We start from the raw sequence: 20,534 nt of genomic DNA, 5'->3' as shown, positions 1-20,534 counted from the left end.
TATCTGTTCTTACCTAGTTTGCTTTACTTACCTAGCCGCATTCATTAGCCTTCTTTGAAGGATGCAATTGCATCTCCAAATGGCTGTGGTTTGGTCCCTAAAGTAAACTGGTACCCTTGGTGACCATGTTCATCCATGTAGCAGCCACCGCTAATTCTTTCTGCAGTATTCCAAATTTTGTAATAGGGCAACATTTTGCTTTGTTCCCAAATCTGCAACTATGACATGTTCACATTATATTTAAAATAAATGAATCTTAGTACAAACTAAATTTAGCTTTGCCTTTTTCTCTGATTTTCAACAAGATAGAGAAAACTAAAGTGAAAAGTATTCACTGTTTATTGTGCTTAACATGGAGCCCCATGGAGAGAGAACTCAGTCACCTGAGACTGAGTCTGTTACTAAGTTATGTGTGATCCAGCTCAGCATTCCTCCTCTACCCTCATGTTGCTCTAATAGTGTTTTGGAATTAATTGCCTTGATTCCTTCTTCATCTGTGCTTATCTATATGCTATTCATTATTCAACACTTTGTAACCGGATATGTGAACTTACTCTTAACCACTCTATTATATTCTACTCCCTTTAACTCATTTATCTTTATCATATTTAGATATGCACAGACTAGGATTATTTTTTTTATAAATCTTAATAATCTTTGAAACCTTAAACAATAATGATTTGCATCTACTAAGTGCTCAATACATATGTGAGGAATTTAGTTAAAACAAATATTAGATACTTTCATATAAATGGAAAATCAATTCTTATTAAATTTTGCAGGTAAAGTATGACTAATTTTTTATAAGCATAACTCATTTATCTACTAAATTATATTTTGTATATATGGATGTATATTAGTGGTATAATCTTTCACAAAATTATTGATTCAGCTATTCATAATGTACTTTAATAGACTTTGACATTACTTTTATTCAATAGAGTTACAATAGGACTGCAAGCAAAATTTAAGGCCAAGGTTTTTGTATTTTTTAAAAAAGATTTTTAAAATGGATGCTTAAATGGAGAGGAGGGGAGAGAGAAATGCTGATATAAGAGGGAAACATTGATTGGCTGCCTCCTGGATGATCATCAGGGATCAGACCCACCGCCCAGGCATGTGCCCTAACTGGGAATTGAACAGGGAACCCCTCAGTGCAGGGGACAGTGTCCAACCCATTGGGTCATACCAGCCAGGGCAAGGCCAAGCTTTTAATTAAAAATTCCACTGCCTTTGGTTCCATGTTTTATAACAATAAAACAAACCCTTTACACTGTATAAACAAGTATTTAGGTACAATATCATTTTCATTTTGGAGGAGCAAAAAAATACTTATTACTGTCTAAATGCTGAAAAATAAAATAATAAGGGGCATGCCAGTATAATATTTGTTATGAAGAGCGATATTAATATATCTGAGAAGATAGAAAGCTAAATGAACATAAAGTGATTTTCATTATCTTTACTTGAAAATACACACATAGTAAACTAATACCTTAGCTATGTTTTAATGTTACTTATGGATATATTTGTCTTCTGTTTTTCAACATCATCTAACTTCCCATTTTTCCTTTTAGACTTTAAAGCTGTCAAGCCGTGTTCTAGATAAAATCAGTATTGGACAACTTGTTAGTCTCCTTTCCAATAACCTGAACAAGTTTGATGAAGTATGTACCTACTGATATAATCTTTTATGCATTATCGTTAAAAAACGTACAACCCTGGAGGTTTTCCTGGGTCAGAAAACGGTAATAAGTGGTTAAGTAGAACACATCTCTCTACCTTCCCTATTTTTGAAAACTGAGAAAGGTAAATTGTGTAGTCAGGTGCCATTCTCGAGTCTTGTGGAACTACCCAGTTCAGACGCTGAACTTGCTGGGTATGTGGTGAGGTTTTTCAAAATTAATTCTTATTAGATATTGTGGTTTTTTTTTAATACTTTAAATCACTTATTTACTTTGGTTGAATATGATATTCTGAGCAATTTTTGGTCAGTGCCATCTCGTGTCACAAATAAATGCTAGTTCCTTGAGAACAGATAATGTGTCTTATTGATCTTTGCATTTTCAATATTTAACGTAATACTGAGCCCTAAACAGGCACTAAGTAAATTCCTGTTGCATTGAGCATGCATTTATTCTGAATATGTGGTCAGAGTTATGTCTTGGAGACTAGCTTCTGGAGAGTCTTGTTCTCTCATGGCTCTTGTTTTCTCCAAATAGAAGTAAGTTATTTAAAAGAAATTCTTGCCATGACACTTAAGAGATTCAATGTCAAGTCCTCTGGATTAAAAAAACAAAACCCATACATAAAAATGCAGTAACTTGAAATGTGTTCCTTGGGAAATCCAAGTCTGTGTGTAGAAGGTTTAAACATATTTGCTATGTGTTTTATGTAATGACTACTAGATTTTAGTGTGCTCAGAATCATAAAGTGTTTGATTGTAGAAGATCATTCATCTATGCTTGTCTGTTTTTATGGGGGGTGGGGTGAGGGATAAAATATCCCCAGTTTTCACTGTGATTTTATTTTCCAGGGACTCGCACTGGCGCATTTCGTGTGGATCGCACCCCTACAGGTGGCGCTCCTGATGGGGCTGCTTTGGGATCTGTTACAGGCCTCCGCCTTCTGCGGACTCGCTGTCCTCATCGTCCTCTCCATTTTCCAAGCGGGGCTAGGGAGGATGATGATGAAGTACAGGTAGCACTCTACTTACCTAGCTTGAAAGGCTTTTAAATTAGGTTTTCAATAAACCCAGGACTGCTCTGTGCATTATTTACTGGGTATCACTGCAAAGTCATTAATTAATTAATTGATTGATTAATTTAGCATATGATTTCACTTATATATGAAATTTATCGAACAAAATACACAAACAAACAAAATGGAAACTAGATTCAGAGAGCAGACAGACAGCTGTCAGAGGGGAGGGGTTTGGGGGCTGGGTGAAAAGCTGAAGGGGTTAAGGGGAAAACAACCTCATAGACAACAGTATAGTGAGGACCAGAAGGAAAGGAGGGGGAGGGTAAGTAAAAGAGTGTAAGGGTGGGGGTGGGGGTGGGGGAGTAAGTGGTGATTGAACGACACTTGCCTTTCTGTGGTGAGCACATTATCAAGGAATTATTTTAATGGTGCAAATAATACTTCCTATATCAATGGGAAGTTTTTTACTTGTCAGTTTGTAGAATTTCTTTATAAATATGTCACCATTTAGTTGACTTTTGTAGTTCATGAGATTTAAGTATAATGGATAAAACATTAATTGAATGGGAAGGAACACAGAGATCTTGTGTAGTTTATAAGCTTTTACTACCTGGTTCATGGATTATCACATCAAAGCCTTAGTTACTTTATATTACAGAATGACTCAGTGATATCGTCATTGCTTAGATAGAGGAGTTTGTCAGCTAGAACATGATAGAAAATGTACAAATTTTGGAGTCAGTTAGCTCTTGGTTGGAATCCCAGAGTGCACCTTACTAGTTATGTGACCTAAGCCACTTTACTCCACTGAGTTTCTGTTTATTTCATCTTTAAAATAGAGATAACCACCACTCCTAGACTGTCAGTAAGGATTAGGAATAAAGTATGGAATTGCATCTACTACAATGTATAATACATAGGGGTCATTTATTAAGTGGTAGCTATTATTTTTTTTTCATCTATTTGCTAATAAAATGCTGTTTAATAAAAGAAATGTGACTTTTTAAAAGCTTGAGCAGTTCTTAGTGCATATGTGCCTTGTTTTTACTACTTATTAAATTGACTGATTGACTTACAGAGATCAGAGAGCTGGGAAAATCAATGAAAGACTCGTGATCACCTCAGAAGTTATTGAAAATATCCAATCTGTTAAAGCATACTGCTGGGAGGAAGCAATGGAAAAAATGATTGAAAACCTAAGGCAGTAAGTCATTTAGATAGTTTCAGTATCATTCATCAATGTTTAATATTCCAAAAATGACTTTCAGTGGACTTCTAGCTCATATTTGAAGTTTCTGACAAATAATTGTATTAAGTTATCTCAAATATTCATGTGTTAGTGGCATAAAGTTATTTTCATGGGCTGTAGATTTACATCATTTGTCAGGTGTGTTTTCATTAGAAAGGTATTTATACCTCACAAAAGAATCTCATATATGTGATTATAGCTGCTTACTACCCTTATTTGACTAAAGTAATACTCCTCATGCTGGAGGTTGATTGAAACCTTAAGTGGAACTGCTAGAGTAAGAAGTGCACAATTCTGAACCAAATAAATGATTGGCTATTGTTATATTTTCCTTAATCTCTGTGTTATGGCTCATGAAAAATGAAAAAAACAACAACACCTTGCTTCCTTTGGTCAAGATGTTTGTTCTTCCTTAACTTAAAGATAATAGCACAGGGTAATATCTATACATCATGTTTCTGTAAACCTTCCCCTTGGGAAGTCGGTTCAAGTAACGAAAACCACATCCTGAGTTAGAATCAGTACTCAACGCCTATCTCTAGTCTTGTTTCGCCTCAGATAACCTTTCTTTCACTGATTACAAAAGATGATATCCAGCAAAACAAAGTATAGCACAGGCTGAGGTAAGATTACTGAGATAATTTTTGGCAAAATACAAACAAGGTAGGCCTGAGGCCATTTATCTTTAGTCAAGTCCCATGTTCTACAAACTGCATTCAAATAAATGCTCTAGGAGACTCAGTGGGGCTAGATATATTATTAGAAGACAAATGATTTCAGAACGGATAACACGAGAGTTTCACAGGGAAAAATACCCTAAGCAGAAGAGCAGCGCCCTTTTGGCTGGTGTGACTGGGGGTTATCAGGAATCCAGGCTGCTGATTCCAGTAGACAGTGATGGCAACTGAGCTGCAGGTGTGTGATTGGAACAACAAAAGAAATGCTGAAATGCTAAGTCCTTTGCCATGTAAATAGAAAGAGTAAAAGGGTACTTATTTCCTAAACAGTATTGCTCACCTGTTTTTATTATGCCTTTCAAGACAAATCCAGGAAAGGAATTATATTTCCATTCCAGAAACATCACCGTTAAAGATCTTGGGAAAATGTTTTGTTAAAAGTCTTTTTTTCTCAATAGCAAGTGTTTCTCTTGCCTCCTTGGACATTCCTGTGCCTACAAACACAGGCAGAGCAAGAGTGAAGGAGGAGTTTTCTCAGGCGTCAAGATAAACTCTTGGTCAGGTCTTTCTGCTTGCTGACTTTTCCCCTTTCTGTTCCTCAAATGATGATATTTATCCTTCCTACTCTGTATTTCTGTTTGACCAATTCTAATCGGAAACGCTTGGTTGTAACTTGTTTATTCCAGTTCCTTAATCTGGCATGAAATTGTTACCTGAAAAGGCTGGGAAGTGCTGACGTAAAATGGGAAAGCAAGAACTGCTTCTGTTTAGAAGAGCAAATATAATGTTCTGCAGGAGATTGGTAGGATGCACTTCAGAGGGGAAGTTCCCTCAGCTTGGGCCACTGTTGAACGGGGCACAAGGCTGTGCAAATGTTAGCATAAGTACAACTTACCTGAGAAACTTTTTAAAATACAGATAATCGACTCCTTTATTGCTCTCTGGTGATAAAGTCACTTTCATTGTTTTTATATAAGAAACTGATAAAATATTTTTATGAGTCCATAAAGTGTGAGTGATTTTATTATGGAGAGCACTGCTTTCTTGGTGATTCTTATAAATGTTCCTGAATCCATTCTTCTTTTCCTAGAGTACACTTGTTCCATTTTCCTCAACCATTTCTAATGCATTTCAACAACAATTTTGACAGATTTATAAACATTTTTGTAAACTGTGTTTTCTAGCATTTTATTAATATCAGCAGAGTCAGTATGAGTTTTTCTTGGATGGAGATTAAAGACAACATAGTAAGTCCCAAGTGCCAGTCCTGGGCTGAGAAGTCCTTTATCTTGACAGCAGCTCCACCAGGAAGCTGTATGTTTCCCTTCTGCGGATGTGGGTTCTGAAGGATCAGAGGGAAGGACAATTTACTTAAGATGGCATGGCTTTTCCTGTCACAGCCAGGAGTCAAACCCCAGTGAGATTCCAAACTCATAATCTGTCTTCAATGCTAAATTATCAATAAAAGTAAGCATTAGACTATACATCAGAATCTAGGTTGTGCACATTGAACCCTATTTTCTTCATCAGAGTGATCAAGATTACTACATTTAAAATATATTTTTTTATTGATTTTTTTTTTTTTACAGAGAGGAAAGGAGAGGGATAGAGTGTTAGAAACATCCATGAGAGAGAAGCATCTATCAGCTGCCTTCTGCTGGGGATGTGCCTGCAACTAAGGTACCTGCCCTTGACTGGAATTGAACCTGGGTCCCTTCAGTCCACAGGCCAATGCTCTATCCACTGACCCAAACTAGTTAGGGCACAAGGTTACATTTGTTAAACTTGAAAAAAAGAAGATTCCCTCTGAATTCTTTCACTTAAGAAAGAGAACCTTTCCAAGTTATGCAAGTGTGTGAAAGTAGCAGCTAAATGCCAGGCACACCTATTGCTCCCTCCCACCAGGACCCTCTACTGTCTGTGTCCCCACTGCTCTTTCCCTCGAAAGAATCACGTGACCCAAGCTTTTATGGTCCCAGAAAAATGGGAAGAAGTTGAAGGCAGTGATGTCCTCTGTTCTCACCTCTGCACTTCCTGTTTTCTGGTTGGAGCATTTAAACCTCTTCTGTGTGTTCTTTTATAGAACCACCTGCAACAGAATCACTTGGGCTCTTTCTTTCTTTCTTTTCTTTCTTTCTTTTCTTTCTTTTTTTTTTTAAGGCCTTTTCCAGACTCACTCAATGTCTCTGAAAGCTGGGTTTGAGACTGTATTTTGAAAAGTTTCTCAGGTAATTTTTACATAATGCTAACGTTTCAGAAACACTTCTCTGTGGCTTATATATTATTTCCAGTGTTCCCGAAAGCCAAGCTAAAATTTCTAAAGTGCTAAGAAGCTATTGGGGAACCACAGAATTGTCTTTTTCTTTATAAATCTTATAACATTGTCCTCATTTCTACACCTAAATACTTAAAACACCAACCAAGAAACAAAAAAATCATCAAAGTCTCACTAATCTTACTAATTATAATGAAGTGATAAAGGTGTGAAAATAATGTCATAGTAATTAAGCTTAGTACTGTGTTTCCCCGAAAATAAGACATCCTCCAAAAATAAGACCTACGTACAGGTTTCCTTCTGAGTGAAATATAAGGCATACCCTGGAAATAAGGCCCCCTTAGGCTAAACATGAGAGATTTGGTCCACTGATTCTGAAAGAAATGGAGTCACAAGAAATTCACCAGGAAATTCAGGAACTGGATTGTTATGATGATGTTCCAAAAGATGATGACATGATTTTCATTGAATAAATGAGTAAATTCTTGATACTGTAGGATTCACAGTTTGTCTGGTTTGTGTTGACAACTACCGTACTACCATACAGTATACAGGTAATAAATTTCCTTTATTTTCATTTAACAATAAATGTCTACCATATTCTTCTTCATGGAAAAATAAGACATCCCCTGAAAATAAGACCTAGCACATCATTGGGAGCAAAAATTAATATAAGACACTATCTTATTTTCAGGGAAACAGGGTTGTTACAGTTTAGAAATACTATTTACAGGTATTATGGACAAAACACTGATGCATTCATTTTTATTCCCCTTTCAGAGAAGGTCAGTGAGGCCCAGAGAGGTTAAATAACTTGCCCCCGAGCACAAAGCCTTGGGAGCCTGTGTTCAGATTCCAAGATGCAAAGTACATGAGCATCCCGAATGTTCCTGTTTTGTTTTATAGGACAGAACTGAAACTGACCCGGAAGGCAGCCTACGTGAGATACTTCAATAGCTCAGCCTTCTTCTTCTCAGGGTTCTTCGTGGTGTTTCTGTCTGTGCTTCCCCATGCGTTGAGCAAAGGCGTCATCCTTCGGAAAATATTCACGACCATCTCATTCTGCATCGTTCTGCGCATGGCGGTCACTCGTCAATTCCCCTGGGCGGTACAGACATGGTATGACTCTCTTGGAGCAATAAACAAAATACAGGTAATGTACCATCAGTGGGCATTGTAGACAATGCTTTTAGAATCGTTTAGAACTTTAATAGTGGGAAGACTGTTTTGGGCCTGTTAGATGCTCAGAATTTTCTCTCTTGACGTCTATATGTGGTCTAATAAGTCCTAGGAATGAAAGTTTATTGAAATAAAATAAAAGCCTGTGAGATCCTCTCAAGTCAAAGCAATTGCAGAAAATATTGTGTCTGTATTCTGGGGAATTTTATTCAAGTAATCAATCAATTGCTTATTCTCATGAACTTGGCAAATGTGCAAAAAGATGGTGGCAGATTTACCAGGAAGTTAAAAAAACTTTCCAGTGAACTCTAAGAATGTTCACTTCAAAATTTTCCAAGTATTTCCTTGGGCAATATGATGGATGCGAATGGTATTTTTTATCACATAAAACCTCAGCAATGCTGATGTAGCTGGTAGCTCTGAAGAAAAGTTCTAAAGTCCTCAAGTGATGAGACTCAAGTTTATACAAAGCTAATTTAATCACTACTATGAACTTGTATATGGTTATGATTTTTATATTTATTATGCAGGTAAAAATGTTTTACTGTACTTTTAAAATACTATTTAAATATTTAACCCAGAAAATAAATCATTGTGACATACATAAAGGTGATGGTGAAGGGTGAACCACTTTTCAATGATTCTGCCATTATTTAATCTAAGCCAGAGTTTGCAGACTGTGGCCCATGGATCTAATTTTGGCCCCTAGACCAGTTTCATTTGACCTTCATATTAAAAAGATCAAAAACATTATAATTATTTGCCAACATTTAAAAATGAGGAGATGTCACATATGCAATAAATTGTATCTTCAACCTCTTTCAGAGGATTGGAATATATAGTAAAGGGGTCCTCTTCCCTAATTTTATCATATTTCAAACTTGTGAGTTTGAGATCTGCTATTTAGGCAAATTGATGAGTGTAGCTCAAAATCATAGCAGGTCTTGGACTAATCTTATTTCTTCTCTTAACCCATCACAGGTGTGTGTGTGTGTGTGTGTGTGTGTGTGTGTGTGTGTGAGAGAGAGAGAGAGAGAGAGAGAGAGAGAGAGAGAGAGAGAGAGAGAGAGAACGGACATACAGACCAGAAACGAGAAAATGAAAGTGTCACAGAGTCAGAGAGGGGCCAATGAACAGGAACACAAATCTTGAAAAAAAAATTAGATTAAAAGAGAGAAACCAAAACTGAGGTAGCAAGAGAGAGAAAAGCTAAAGAAAGGGGGAAAGTGAGGCAAGGACCGGACTGGTTTCATTATCTCCGGTGGTGAAGACTTCGGGATGCCTGGGCTTAATTCTTCCTTGTGCTCCCACTTGCCCTTAGAACACTGTGAATGGGAGTTTCTACAGGGCCCTTTAGAATCAAGGTTTGATGCCTTAAAATCAGCTATATCAGATCTCCACACCCTCACTCAACCCAGAGAAGTGATGCTAATGATGCTTCTAAAAAGCTATAAGGATAAAGATACTGGTTTTCTCTTTGTCCTAATTGAGGCAAATTGGCTAATGCAGGGTACTTTATAAGTTCTATAAAACACTAAAGGCCCAGTACATGCAATTCATGCAATGGGGGGGGGGGTGGGGGGGGTGGCGTGTCCCTCAGCCCAGCCTGGACCCTCTCCAATTTCAGGGGATGTCCAACTGCCCGTTTAGGCCTGATCCCAGTTGGACATCCCTCTCATAATCCAGGACTGCTGGCTCCTTTCTGCTTGCCTGCCTGCCTGCCTGATTGCCCCTAACCGCTTCTACCTGCCAGCCTGATCATCCCCTAACTACTCCCCTGCCAGCCTGATTTCCCCTAACTACCCTCCCCTGCAGGCCTGGTCACCCCTAACTGCCCTCCCCTGCAGGCCTGGTCACTCTTAACTGCCCTCCCCTGCAGGCCTTATCCCCCCAATTGCTCTCCCCTGCAGGCCTGGGTCCCCCCACCCCCCACAACTGCCATTTCCTGCAGGCCCGGTAGCCCCCAACTTCCCTCCTCTGCCAGCCTGGTTAATCCTAACTGCCTTCCCCTGTAGGCTTGATCGCCCCCAACTTCCTTCCCCTGCTGGCCTGATGGCCCACAATTGCCCTCCCTTGCAGGCCTGGTCCACATTAGGGCAGCCATCTTTGACCACATGGGGGCAGCCATCTTGTGTGTTGGAGAGACAGTCATTTTGCATATTACTCTTTTATTAGATAAGATTAGAATATAACAACGTTTTTGCTCTGTTTTTATTAACAGGATTTCTTACAAAAGCAGGAGTACAAGACATTGGAATATAACTTAACAACTACAGAAGTAGTGATGGAGAATGTAACAGCTTTCTGGGAAGAGGTAAGAATTTTAAAAAATTTACTTATTAAGCATTTTTTTGTGTGAATGTCATTTTTATATTAATGGACAATGAGAATGAGGTTAGAACTGGAAAGTGAACCACTCCACTTACTTTATAGATTAAGAAGTAGAGGCTCAGAAATGTAAAAATGTTATTTAAGCCTCTTTAAATTTTTCTGGGTCATGTAACTTATTTCACATAACATATTAGGAAGTAATACAAAGTTCATTGATTTTGGATCTGGGTAGGGCTGAATTTGAATCCTGGTTCTGCTGTTTGTTCTCTGTGTAATCTAGATTGAGTTATTGAATTTAGTGGAGCCTTTGATTCTCCATATGTAAAATGGGAATATTAATATTCACTTGACACTTATATAAAGTCTCCAACAGAATACCGTGCATATAATAATTCCTCAATAAATGCTACCTAATCTGATCTCAATTTCCAGTCCAAATGCTTTACAGACTCCAGTCAACATAAAGATGTATGAGATCTCTACCCATGTATGGTTTTCTATGATTTGTGCTTATTTTAATTTATTATTAAACAATCCTCATATTTCTCAAAGTCAGAAAATATATTATCAATGATTTTCAGCCTCTCATAAAACAATATCTGATTATTGAGAAACCCTATTGAGTTCCTATTTCTTCTCACTAAGATCTGTGTAAAGATAGGAGTTATGAAACCAATGTCCTATTTCTATGTACTATACAATATCTTAAATTTGTTTTATAAGCAACATGGTCACCAGAGCTTCACTTTACTTCATGTTTTAAGCTATAGGTAAGAGAATAATTCTTTTTTTTTTTTTCACTTTACCTAAAACTATCTTTTATTAGGATTCTAGTCAAGAAAATAATTCTTTATCTGACTAACAAAGTTGTTTGTGGAAGTGTGTGGATCAGATTGATATTTTTTGCTTTTAGAAATTTCAAAAGCCCTTCTAGGAATGAAGGAAAAATACATTTGACATTTTCACAACTATTTTCAAACAATTGCTTTCCTACTCTTAGACAAAAGTCCTCACTTTCACTCTCCTGAAAATATGTGTTGTCTCCTTTAATTCTCATAATAGTCCTATGAGCTAGTAATATTAACGTTTTCATTTCAATGATAAGGAAATGGAGGCTTACAAAGGTGAAGGGACCTGACTTAGCTCACACAACTGTCAAGAGCTGAAGCCAGATTTTAGACCCAAATGCCACCATCTTCAACCCTTTCATTGACCCATTGACTCCTGTCTGTCTGTATCCTCACTTTCCACAGTACTGTATCCTCAACTGTGAACTCTAGTCATCCCTGCCTGCCATTTCAGTAGTGATGGGCCACTGAATCTCCACCTACGTCTCCTAGCATTTCCTGCTCTCCGTGGGTGATCTCCCCAGGCTCACCCTTGAGGACAAGGAGTTAATGGCTCTTAAATACAAATCGCTGGCCCCACTTTCCTGAGCTTCATGTTCATATTTCCAAATTTTCCACATGCTCCTTGAGCCCTTCACATTTATCACTCCCCAAGTTTCCAGTGTATTCTTTTTTTTTCCTGATGACATCACCATCAACCCAGTTATGCAGGCGGTAAGTTCCTGATGAGTTATATATGACTCCTTCCTCACTCCAAACCTATGAGTAGGTAGACTTTCTATTTATGTTTTGGAAGCTAAGACTTAGAAAGTTTAAGTTACTAGAACAAGGTTATACAACTAGATAGGGTGGAGCTAGAAGATCAGCTTAGGTTTCTCTGACTGCAGAGCCCTTTTCTACTCATCACACTGCCTCTGATTTTTTTAAAGATTGACTATTGCTTTATTGTAGACAAAACAATGTTATATCTATATTACCTCATCTAATATCCTCAATAGCTCAGGAGACTGAAGCTCAGAATGTTATAATGACTTGTCAACCATGACTCAGCTAGTTGAGAAGATGAAACAAAAAGTGAGATTAATACAAAGACTATTAAAACCATTCCACTCACAGGTATATAGGGTTCATAAATATGGTGAATTTTTTAGCCTTAACTAGGGAGCAAATAAATAAGGCTAAGATCTGATAGTGAGATTCCATTTTCACCTAGAAAACTATAAAAGAGGACAAAACAATAACAAAAGCCAACAGTGTTGATAAGGATTTTTGAAAAACTAGCATTATCATATATTGATGGAGGAAAATTTTGAACTACTTTCCAAAGGACTTGGGAATTTTATAACTCGTTCTCTTTGGAAAGTTCACTTGTCAAAATTTATACTAAAAAAAGTGTACTCCACATTTGTGTCAAAGTACATATATATAATTTATAGACACTCTTGGATACTATCCTGCAACCAAAATATATTTAGAAGAATGCTAATGGTATATGAAAATATTTATCATTTGTTTTAAGTCCGAAAAGCAGGTCACAAACTTTATATACAATTTTTATTCATGTAAAAATTACATATGGTTTTATATATTATGTACATTTATATTATATGTAAAAGTGGAGGGATATCAGTTGAAATGTTAAAGTTTTTTTTCTCAGTAGTAGTGCTATAGGTAATTTCTTCTTCTTTCCACTCTTCTATATTTTCTAAATTTCCTGAAATCAGTATCTTACTTCTGTAATTAGAAATCAAAGTTATTATGAACAATAACCTGCCATTAGTCCGAGTCTATCTTACTGGATAAAAGTCCTAAGCATGCCACACAATCTCCTTAACAGCCTGTACGGCCCACCTCACCAAGCACAGCTTTTGTCATCTTGTCATATGTACCTGACCCAGCCACTCATCATTCCTGACACATAGTTTGTTCTTTTAAGCCTAAGTCATTGTGCATGCAGATCCATCTTCCTAGAATACGTATACTATTCCTTGGTCTTGTGAAGTCCCACTTACATCCTTTATAGGCTCATGTGTAGATCATTTACTTGGTCAAGCTCAGGCTGAGTCAGTTGCTCCTTCTAATGTACTCCCATTGGACTTGGTATGATTTTCAGTTGTAGCCCTAAGCATGTTGCAATATTAATATTTACTCATGTTATTCTCCCATGTGGAATTCTTTGAAGTTATCTTTAGTACAGAGGTGATACTCAATAAGTTTAATCTATTTGATAAATGAATAAGGGAATAACAAATAGCTTTGTATCATTTTTTAACACTTTAAAAAATTCATTTTCAGAGAGAGAGAGGAAGGGAGAGGAAGAGAGAGAAACATCAATGTGAGACCAAAATATCAATTGGTTGCCTCCTTAATGCCACCTACCAGGGAACAAGCCTGCAACCCAGGTGCGTGGCCTGGCCAAGAATCGAACTGTCAACCTTATGGTGCACAGGAAGATGCCCAACCAACTCAATCAAACCAGCCAGGGTTCTCTCTTTAAAAAAAAAAAAAAAAAAAAAAAAAATATATATATATATATATATATATATATATATATATATATATATATATTTTTTTTTTTTTTTTTATTGAACTCAGAGAGGAAGGGAGATGGAGAGAGAGAGTGAGAAACATCACTGATGAGACAGAATCATTAACCAGCTGCCTCCTGTATGTCTCCTATTGGGGATTAAGCCCACAGCCTGGGTGTGTGCCTTTGAAATCAAACCGGGACCTTCAGTCTCCAGGCGGACGCTCTATCCACTGAATCAAACTGCTAGGGCTAGGGCTCATTTATTAACACCTTAATTGCTTATTTCTTAAAAGCTTTGCTCTTAGTTGTCTGATGACTGAGTGATCATTAGCCATCTATAACATATGGACTCAAAGCAGCAATCTTCAAATGTAAAAGGATTTTGAAAAACTATGAACCTCTGACACATTTTTAAGTTGGCTTATGAATTTTCAACCTAAGTTTAAATGGTGGCAAAAGAAGCCATTCCTGTTTGTTGTATGTGTGTTAAATGGATTTTTGTCAAAACTTGGGAGCTGCACTTTCAATGTATTCAATTTATGGAAAATAAATAAATTTATGTAAGTCCGTTCTCATTGTCAAGCCAATCAGTTGACTTTATCTCAGAAAAAGTATAACTTTACTTTAAAATGGGTGTGGGCAGGCTAGAAGGGGTCACTAGGAGTAGAGGGGGACATATGTAGTACTTTCAACAATAAATATTTAATAATAAAGAGAGTTAATGTGTATTAATTTATTAAATTATTAAAAATTAAATAAGCAATCAAATAAATAGTTAATTAAAATCTCTTATCCTCCAACTCCTTTCTGAAATCTATTCTGAGCTAGGTAAGACACAATTGCCTTCTTGTCTAAATGGAATTCATTCAAATAATCTGGCAATATTGTCACGTTTATGGTTTTTGTTGTTTGCTTTTTGCTAATCATCACCTGAGAATATTTTATTTATTGATTTTAGAGGGAGGGGAAGGAAGGCAGGGGGGAAAGGACAGAGAAAGAGAGATTGAAAAATCAATGTGAGAGAGACATATGGATTGGTTGCCTCCTGCACACGCCCTCTCTGGGGCTGGGATCGAACCTGCAACCCAGGTATGTGCCCTTGACCAGGACTCAAACTTGCCACCCTTCTGTGCGCAAGCCGATACTCTAACCATGAGGAAACACTTGCCAGGGCATGCTTATGTTTAATAATAACTACTTAAAGAAATAATTTGAGCTTTTCAGAGGAAGGTCCTACTGACATGATAGAGTAGAAGTCAGGTTTGGGCTGTAATTCCACTGTAGCTTATTAGTTATGTGACTTTTGCCATTTAACCTCTCTGAATCACAGTCTACAGCTTTGAAAGAAAGGGATTGTCAAATCTTGACACATATATTATTATTATGCTGAGGATTAAATGATAATGTTTTGTATCCAACCTACATGAGAAGATATATATATATATATATATATATATATATATATATATATATATATACTTACATAGATAAATAGGCATATTTAATTTAATTTGATGTCTAGCAATAATTTAAGAAATTAAAATGGTTATTATTAAATGCCATAATTATCATTTCAACTGTTTTGGATCATGTGCTCTGGAAATGATGGGCTATATAATAATGTACTAGCTGAAACCAATTTGGCTCAGTGGATAGAGCATCGGTCTGCAGACTGAAAGGTCCCAGGTTCGATTCCGGTCAAGGGCATGTACATTGGTTGCGGGCACATCCCTGGCAGGGTGTGTGCAGGAAGCAGCTGGTCGATGTTTCTCTCTCATCGACGTTTCTAGCTCTCTATCCCTCTTCCTTCCTCTCTGTGGAAAATAAATAAAATATATTTTTTTAAAATGTTCTGTTAAAAAAAATAATGTGCTATAATGTATGGGCCATGTGCTATAATTTTCAAACTCATCATACATAAAATAAATGGCTATTGAAAATATCTGGAAAGCTGACTTTTTAAAATTTCTGTTTTTTTGTTTTGTTTTGATTTTTCTTTTCTTAACAGGGATTTGGGGAATTATTTGAGAATGCAAAACAGAACTATGATACTAAAAACATTTGCAATGGTGATAACAGCACCTTCTTCAGTAACATCTCACTTCTTGGTACTCCTGTCCTGAAAAATATCAACTTCAAGATAGAAAGAGGACAGCTGTTGGCAGTTGCTGGATCTACTGGAGCAGGCAAGGTAGTTTTTGTTGTTCTTTATCATTAAGTTCTTAACTTAGCCTGCATTTCTTTTTTTAGGTATTTTGAGGAAATGTTTACATTGGTATTAGGATAGTGCTTAGATATAGTGTTTCTTTAACATAAGTTATTCCACTGATAACATCCTCTAGCCTTTATTTTTTCATGTTATTACCAGTGACTCTCTCTACATCTTTCAATTTTGTAAAGCTCCCAGTGCAGTGTCTTGTACAAGGTGGGCATTAATAAAATAAAAGCTATTAATCACTTAAAAACAACACATCAACAAAATGAACCACTTGTGCATGGAAAACAGGAGTAAAAAATGTCATACTAAAGTAAATGTATGCAATTTATATCACACAAAGGAATAATCTCTCTCTAAATAAAGCAATCTTAAAATCAAAAGGTAACATACAGACAACCCATTAGAAAAAAACATGTCCTGTGCTCTTACACATATGTGGAATCTAATGAACAAAATAAACACATGAACAACATAGATCTGAGATATAGAAGTGTGGAACAATCTGTGGAATTTAGATGAAAGGCATGGGTTGGTGGGTGTGGGAGAGAAAGAGGCCAAAGGTGTGAGGCTAAGGGCATCCCAAGTTTTAGAGATTGGAAAGGTGTGTTTTTTTCTAGTGATTATATTTATAATAATAACTTTTTGTTACATCTTTGGTCTTCTATTTTTATTTTTTTAGTTCACTAGCAGTGTACCCTAAATATTATAGGAAGTGCTTAATAAATTTTGAATTAAATGAATAATTATAGAATCTTTTAAAATTGGAATAGATATCTCTACTTAAGGTGACAGTTGGTGGCAAGAGCATCTTGAGAGGGATTTGATCAAATGATTTAACTAAATAATGGTTTCATTTCTAGACTTCACTTCTGATGATGATTATGGGAGAACTGGAGCCTTCTGAGGGTAAAATTAGGCACAGTGGAAGAATTTCATTCTGCTCTCAGTTTTCATGGATCATGCCGGGCACCATTAAGGAAAATATTATCTTTGGTGTTTCTTATGATGAGTATAGATATAGGAGTGTCATCAAAGCATGCCAACTCGAAGAGGTAAGTAATTATGTGAAAATTTTCTGATTATGCATTTGAGACCTTCAAACTACCTAAATGATAAATTTAGCTCCCTATTTGACCAGTCAGTCTATATTTGTTAAGTTATCACTATAGGTCAGTGGTCCGCAAACTCATTAGTCAACAGAGGTAAATATTAACAGTACGACTGAAATTTCTTTTGAGAGCCAAATTTTTTCAACTTAAACTATATAGGTAGGTACATTGTTATTAACTTACTTAGAATACCCCTAAGTTGGCCTTTGCTAAAAACTCAAGGGGCCAAAGAGCCGCATATGGCTTGCAAGCCACTATTTGCTGACCACTGCTATAGGTAAACAACTTTGAGTAAGTCAATTAAGAAAATATGTGAACCTTATTTTTTTTTATTTTTTTTTTTTTTGATTTTTTACAGAGAGGAAGAAGAGAGATAGAGAGTTAGAAACATTGATGAGAGAGAATCATCAATCAGCTGCCTCTTGCATACCCTCCCTCCCCCCGCACTGGGGATGTGCCCGCCAAGGCACATGCCCTTCACCAGAATCGAACCTGGGACTTTTCAGGCCCCAGGCTTACATTCTTTCCACTGAGCCAAACTGGTTTCGGCTGAACCTTATTTTTTAAATATGTTTTTACTGATTTTTAGAGAGAGAGGAGGGGTGAGGGATAGAGGATAGAAACATAATGAGAGAGAGAAACATCATCAGTTGGCTGCTTCCTGTACTCCCTTTACTGGGGTTCTAGCCCACAAACCCAGGTATGTACCCTGACTGGGAATTGAACCCTGACCACTTGGTTCATGGGTCAATGCTCAACCACTGAGACACACAGGTTGGGCTGAACCTTGTTTTAAGAAACTTACAAAAACATAGAGAAGATATACTTTATTTTTTAAATGATGGACTTGTTTGGTTAGAACAAAAACTCTCTACGAAATTATGAGAATTTAATTCGCTCAATAATGAAAAAATGTCCTCAATTGCATGCTTTTTAAAAAGATATTTCAAAATTATGTAAGAGGATTTTAATCATTTTAATTACATCATAGTCTAATGGAATGAGCATTGTCCTGCCTATAGAGAATTAGAGATAAAATTGTGATTTTATCTTATTATTTAGCCTTCAACATAATCTCTAGCTAAATGAAGATAATGCTATTGGCTCATTTCATAACAATATTGGGGAATAGGCTAAATCTGCATTGAAAGCATTTCAAGGGAAACAGTATGTGGACCTTGTGTTGTTTGACACATAAATTATATGATGGAGGCTTCAATAATTATTGATGTAAATGATTACAGAGAATATATCATGAGGTTTTCAGAATGATAAATGGCATTTGACACTAGTTGATTACATTATCGCCATTAATGAAAAAAAATTGCAGTGTGAATAAAATAAAACAAATACAGTGCATGGAAAATAGAACATGGCTAATTGCAGAATAGCTAGAACTGCAATTTTTATAATAGAGGGCTACTTGTTTGTATAAATGGTTCTCTCTATATATAAACTCACTCAACAGTTTTTAAAAGTCCCAGTCTCTTATTTTTCATACATTCTGAAAGCATGATGAAAATAAGAGCTCTTCTGATTACTTTGAAGAAAATATTCTTCATTCCTCAAAAGCCCTTCTTCCATGAGTTGTATTTCACAACCTGGAGGTGGAACACTCAGTAGATTTGTTATAAAAAAGTCTGAATGTTTCCAGAGAACACACACATTTACCTAGGAGGGGTCTGGGATGTAGGAGTGGAAGTGCCTTGCAAGATAAATGATGGGACTTATTTATTTATTAGTGGAAAGGTGTTGGAAGTTTCTGGTAGGCTTATATTTTGCTTTGAATATACCTTTTCCATAGAAATAATATTATCATGGTGACTTGATTCTCCCAAGTAAACATATATTTAACCCAGATCTTAGCTATTGTAAATTGTGCTGTAGGGATGCATATATTCTTTCTGTTTGGTGTTTAGAGCTTCTTAGGATATATTCTTAGAAGTGGAATCACTGGGTCAAAGAGTAGTTCCTTTGTAAATTTTTTTAAAATATACTTTATTGATTTTTTTTACAGAGAAGAAGAGAGAGGGATATAGAGTTAGAAACATTAATGAGAGAGAAACATCAATCAGCTGCCTCCTGCACACCCAATACTGGGGATGTGCCCACAACCAATGTACATGCCCTTGACCGGAATCAAACCTGGGACCCTTCAGTCCGCAGGCCGACGCTCTATCTACTGAGCCAAACCAGTCCTGGCCCTTTGTAAATTTTTTGAGTACATTCCATATTATTTTCCATAGTGGCTGCACCAACATCATCATATTTTCAAATCCTTTAAAAGAAACTCTGCAATAAAATTTTATTTCTTCATACCTCCTCCACCTGGCCTCTAAAATGTTTCTATTCTGGATATTTTACATAAATAGAATCATACAATATCAGATAAACTTTTAAACTTTAAGAAGACAATATCTTTATTTTGAAAACATTTATTAAGTCTTGCTGTGTTTTATGAAAATGTAAATAGAACAAGATCCATATACTTCAGATGTTCATGGGCCAGTAGAGAAAGAGACGTGTCATAAAGATATGATCTAATAGAAAAAGAAAGGCATTTCTTTAGGTGCAAAGGAAGAAGCATGGGAATCGATGTCTGCCTAATGTAAAAACCTCCAGAGGAAGCTCAAGGCTAATGCCCTCCAATGGAATGATTCATTCTGGGATTCCAGTGTTGGCAAGGGTAAAAATTATGGCCTCGTAGTCACTTTTTTTATTAGAGATTCCAGTACAGAGAAAGTTAAGATGATGGGAAGAATTGGGAGATTGATGAGTAAATGGTCACTAGATTACTGAGAAAAGAAAATGAAACACATATAAGGTGCCTAATACAGTATCTAGTGCAAATTAACTGTTCAGTAGCTCATTTCTACCATCTTTTTTCTACTAGTATTTTTTTTTTACTTTTAAAATTTTATTTTTCAATTAGTGTAGTTTACACTCAATCTTATTTTATATTAGTTTCATGTGTACAACATAGTGATTAGACAATCATATGCTTGACATTGTTCCCCTGATATTTCCAGTACCCATCTGGACTATACTTAGTTATTACATTATTAACCGTACTCCCTATGCTGCACTTTACATTTCTGTGACTATTTTGCAACTGCTATTTGTACTTCTTAATCCCTTCATCGTTTTTACCCAGTCCCCTAACCCCCCTCTCCTCTGGCAACCATCAGTCTGTTCTATCTTTTGAGGTAGAGCATACTGCTAGGGAGCATTACATAAGTTAATGTGTCTGAGAGTTTGTTCTTGTTATTGAATGACTACAGTGGAAATAAGGTAGAGGCTGGTATAATTAAGAAGGAGAACCTTGAAGCCAAAAAGCTATGTGAAAAGTCATCAGCATGAATTTTGATGTTGACAAAAGTAGTTGTAAGAGGAAATTATAAAAGTGGTCATCTGT

The 20,534-nt window shown here is 36.4% G+C and overlaps 1 protein-coding gene across 1 annotated transcript in view; it reads left to right on the top strand.

Annotated features, from left to right (window-relative positions):
* Window positions 1-20,534, top strand: part of CFTR (CF transmembrane conductance regulator) — a 168,902-nt gene that overhangs the window by 48,705 nt on the left and 99,663 nt on the right. The window contains exons 5-11 of the mRNA XM_084896960.1: window positions 1,578-1,667; window positions 2,537-2,700; window positions 3,782-3,907; window positions 7,811-8,057; window positions 10,305-10,397; window positions 15,801-15,983; window positions 16,871-17,062. Coding sequence (XP_084753086.1) covers window positions 1,578-1,667; window positions 2,537-2,700; window positions 3,782-3,907; window positions 7,811-8,057; window positions 10,305-10,397; window positions 15,801-15,983; window positions 16,871-17,062 — 1,095 coding nt within the window. The remainder of the gene's footprint in view (window positions 1-1,577; window positions 1,668-2,536; window positions 2,701-3,781; window positions 3,908-7,810; window positions 8,058-10,304; window positions 10,398-15,800; window positions 15,984-16,870; window positions 17,063-20,534) is intronic.

Source organism: Pipistrellus hanaki, assembly GCF_964339955.1.
Source record: "Pipistrellus hanaki genome assembly, chromosome: 10".
NCBI classification, from domain to species: Eukaryota; Metazoa; Chordata; class Mammalia; order Chiroptera; family Vespertilionidae; genus Pipistrellus; species Pipistrellus hanaki.
This window is presented reverse-complemented; position numbering and strand designations above follow the sequence as displayed.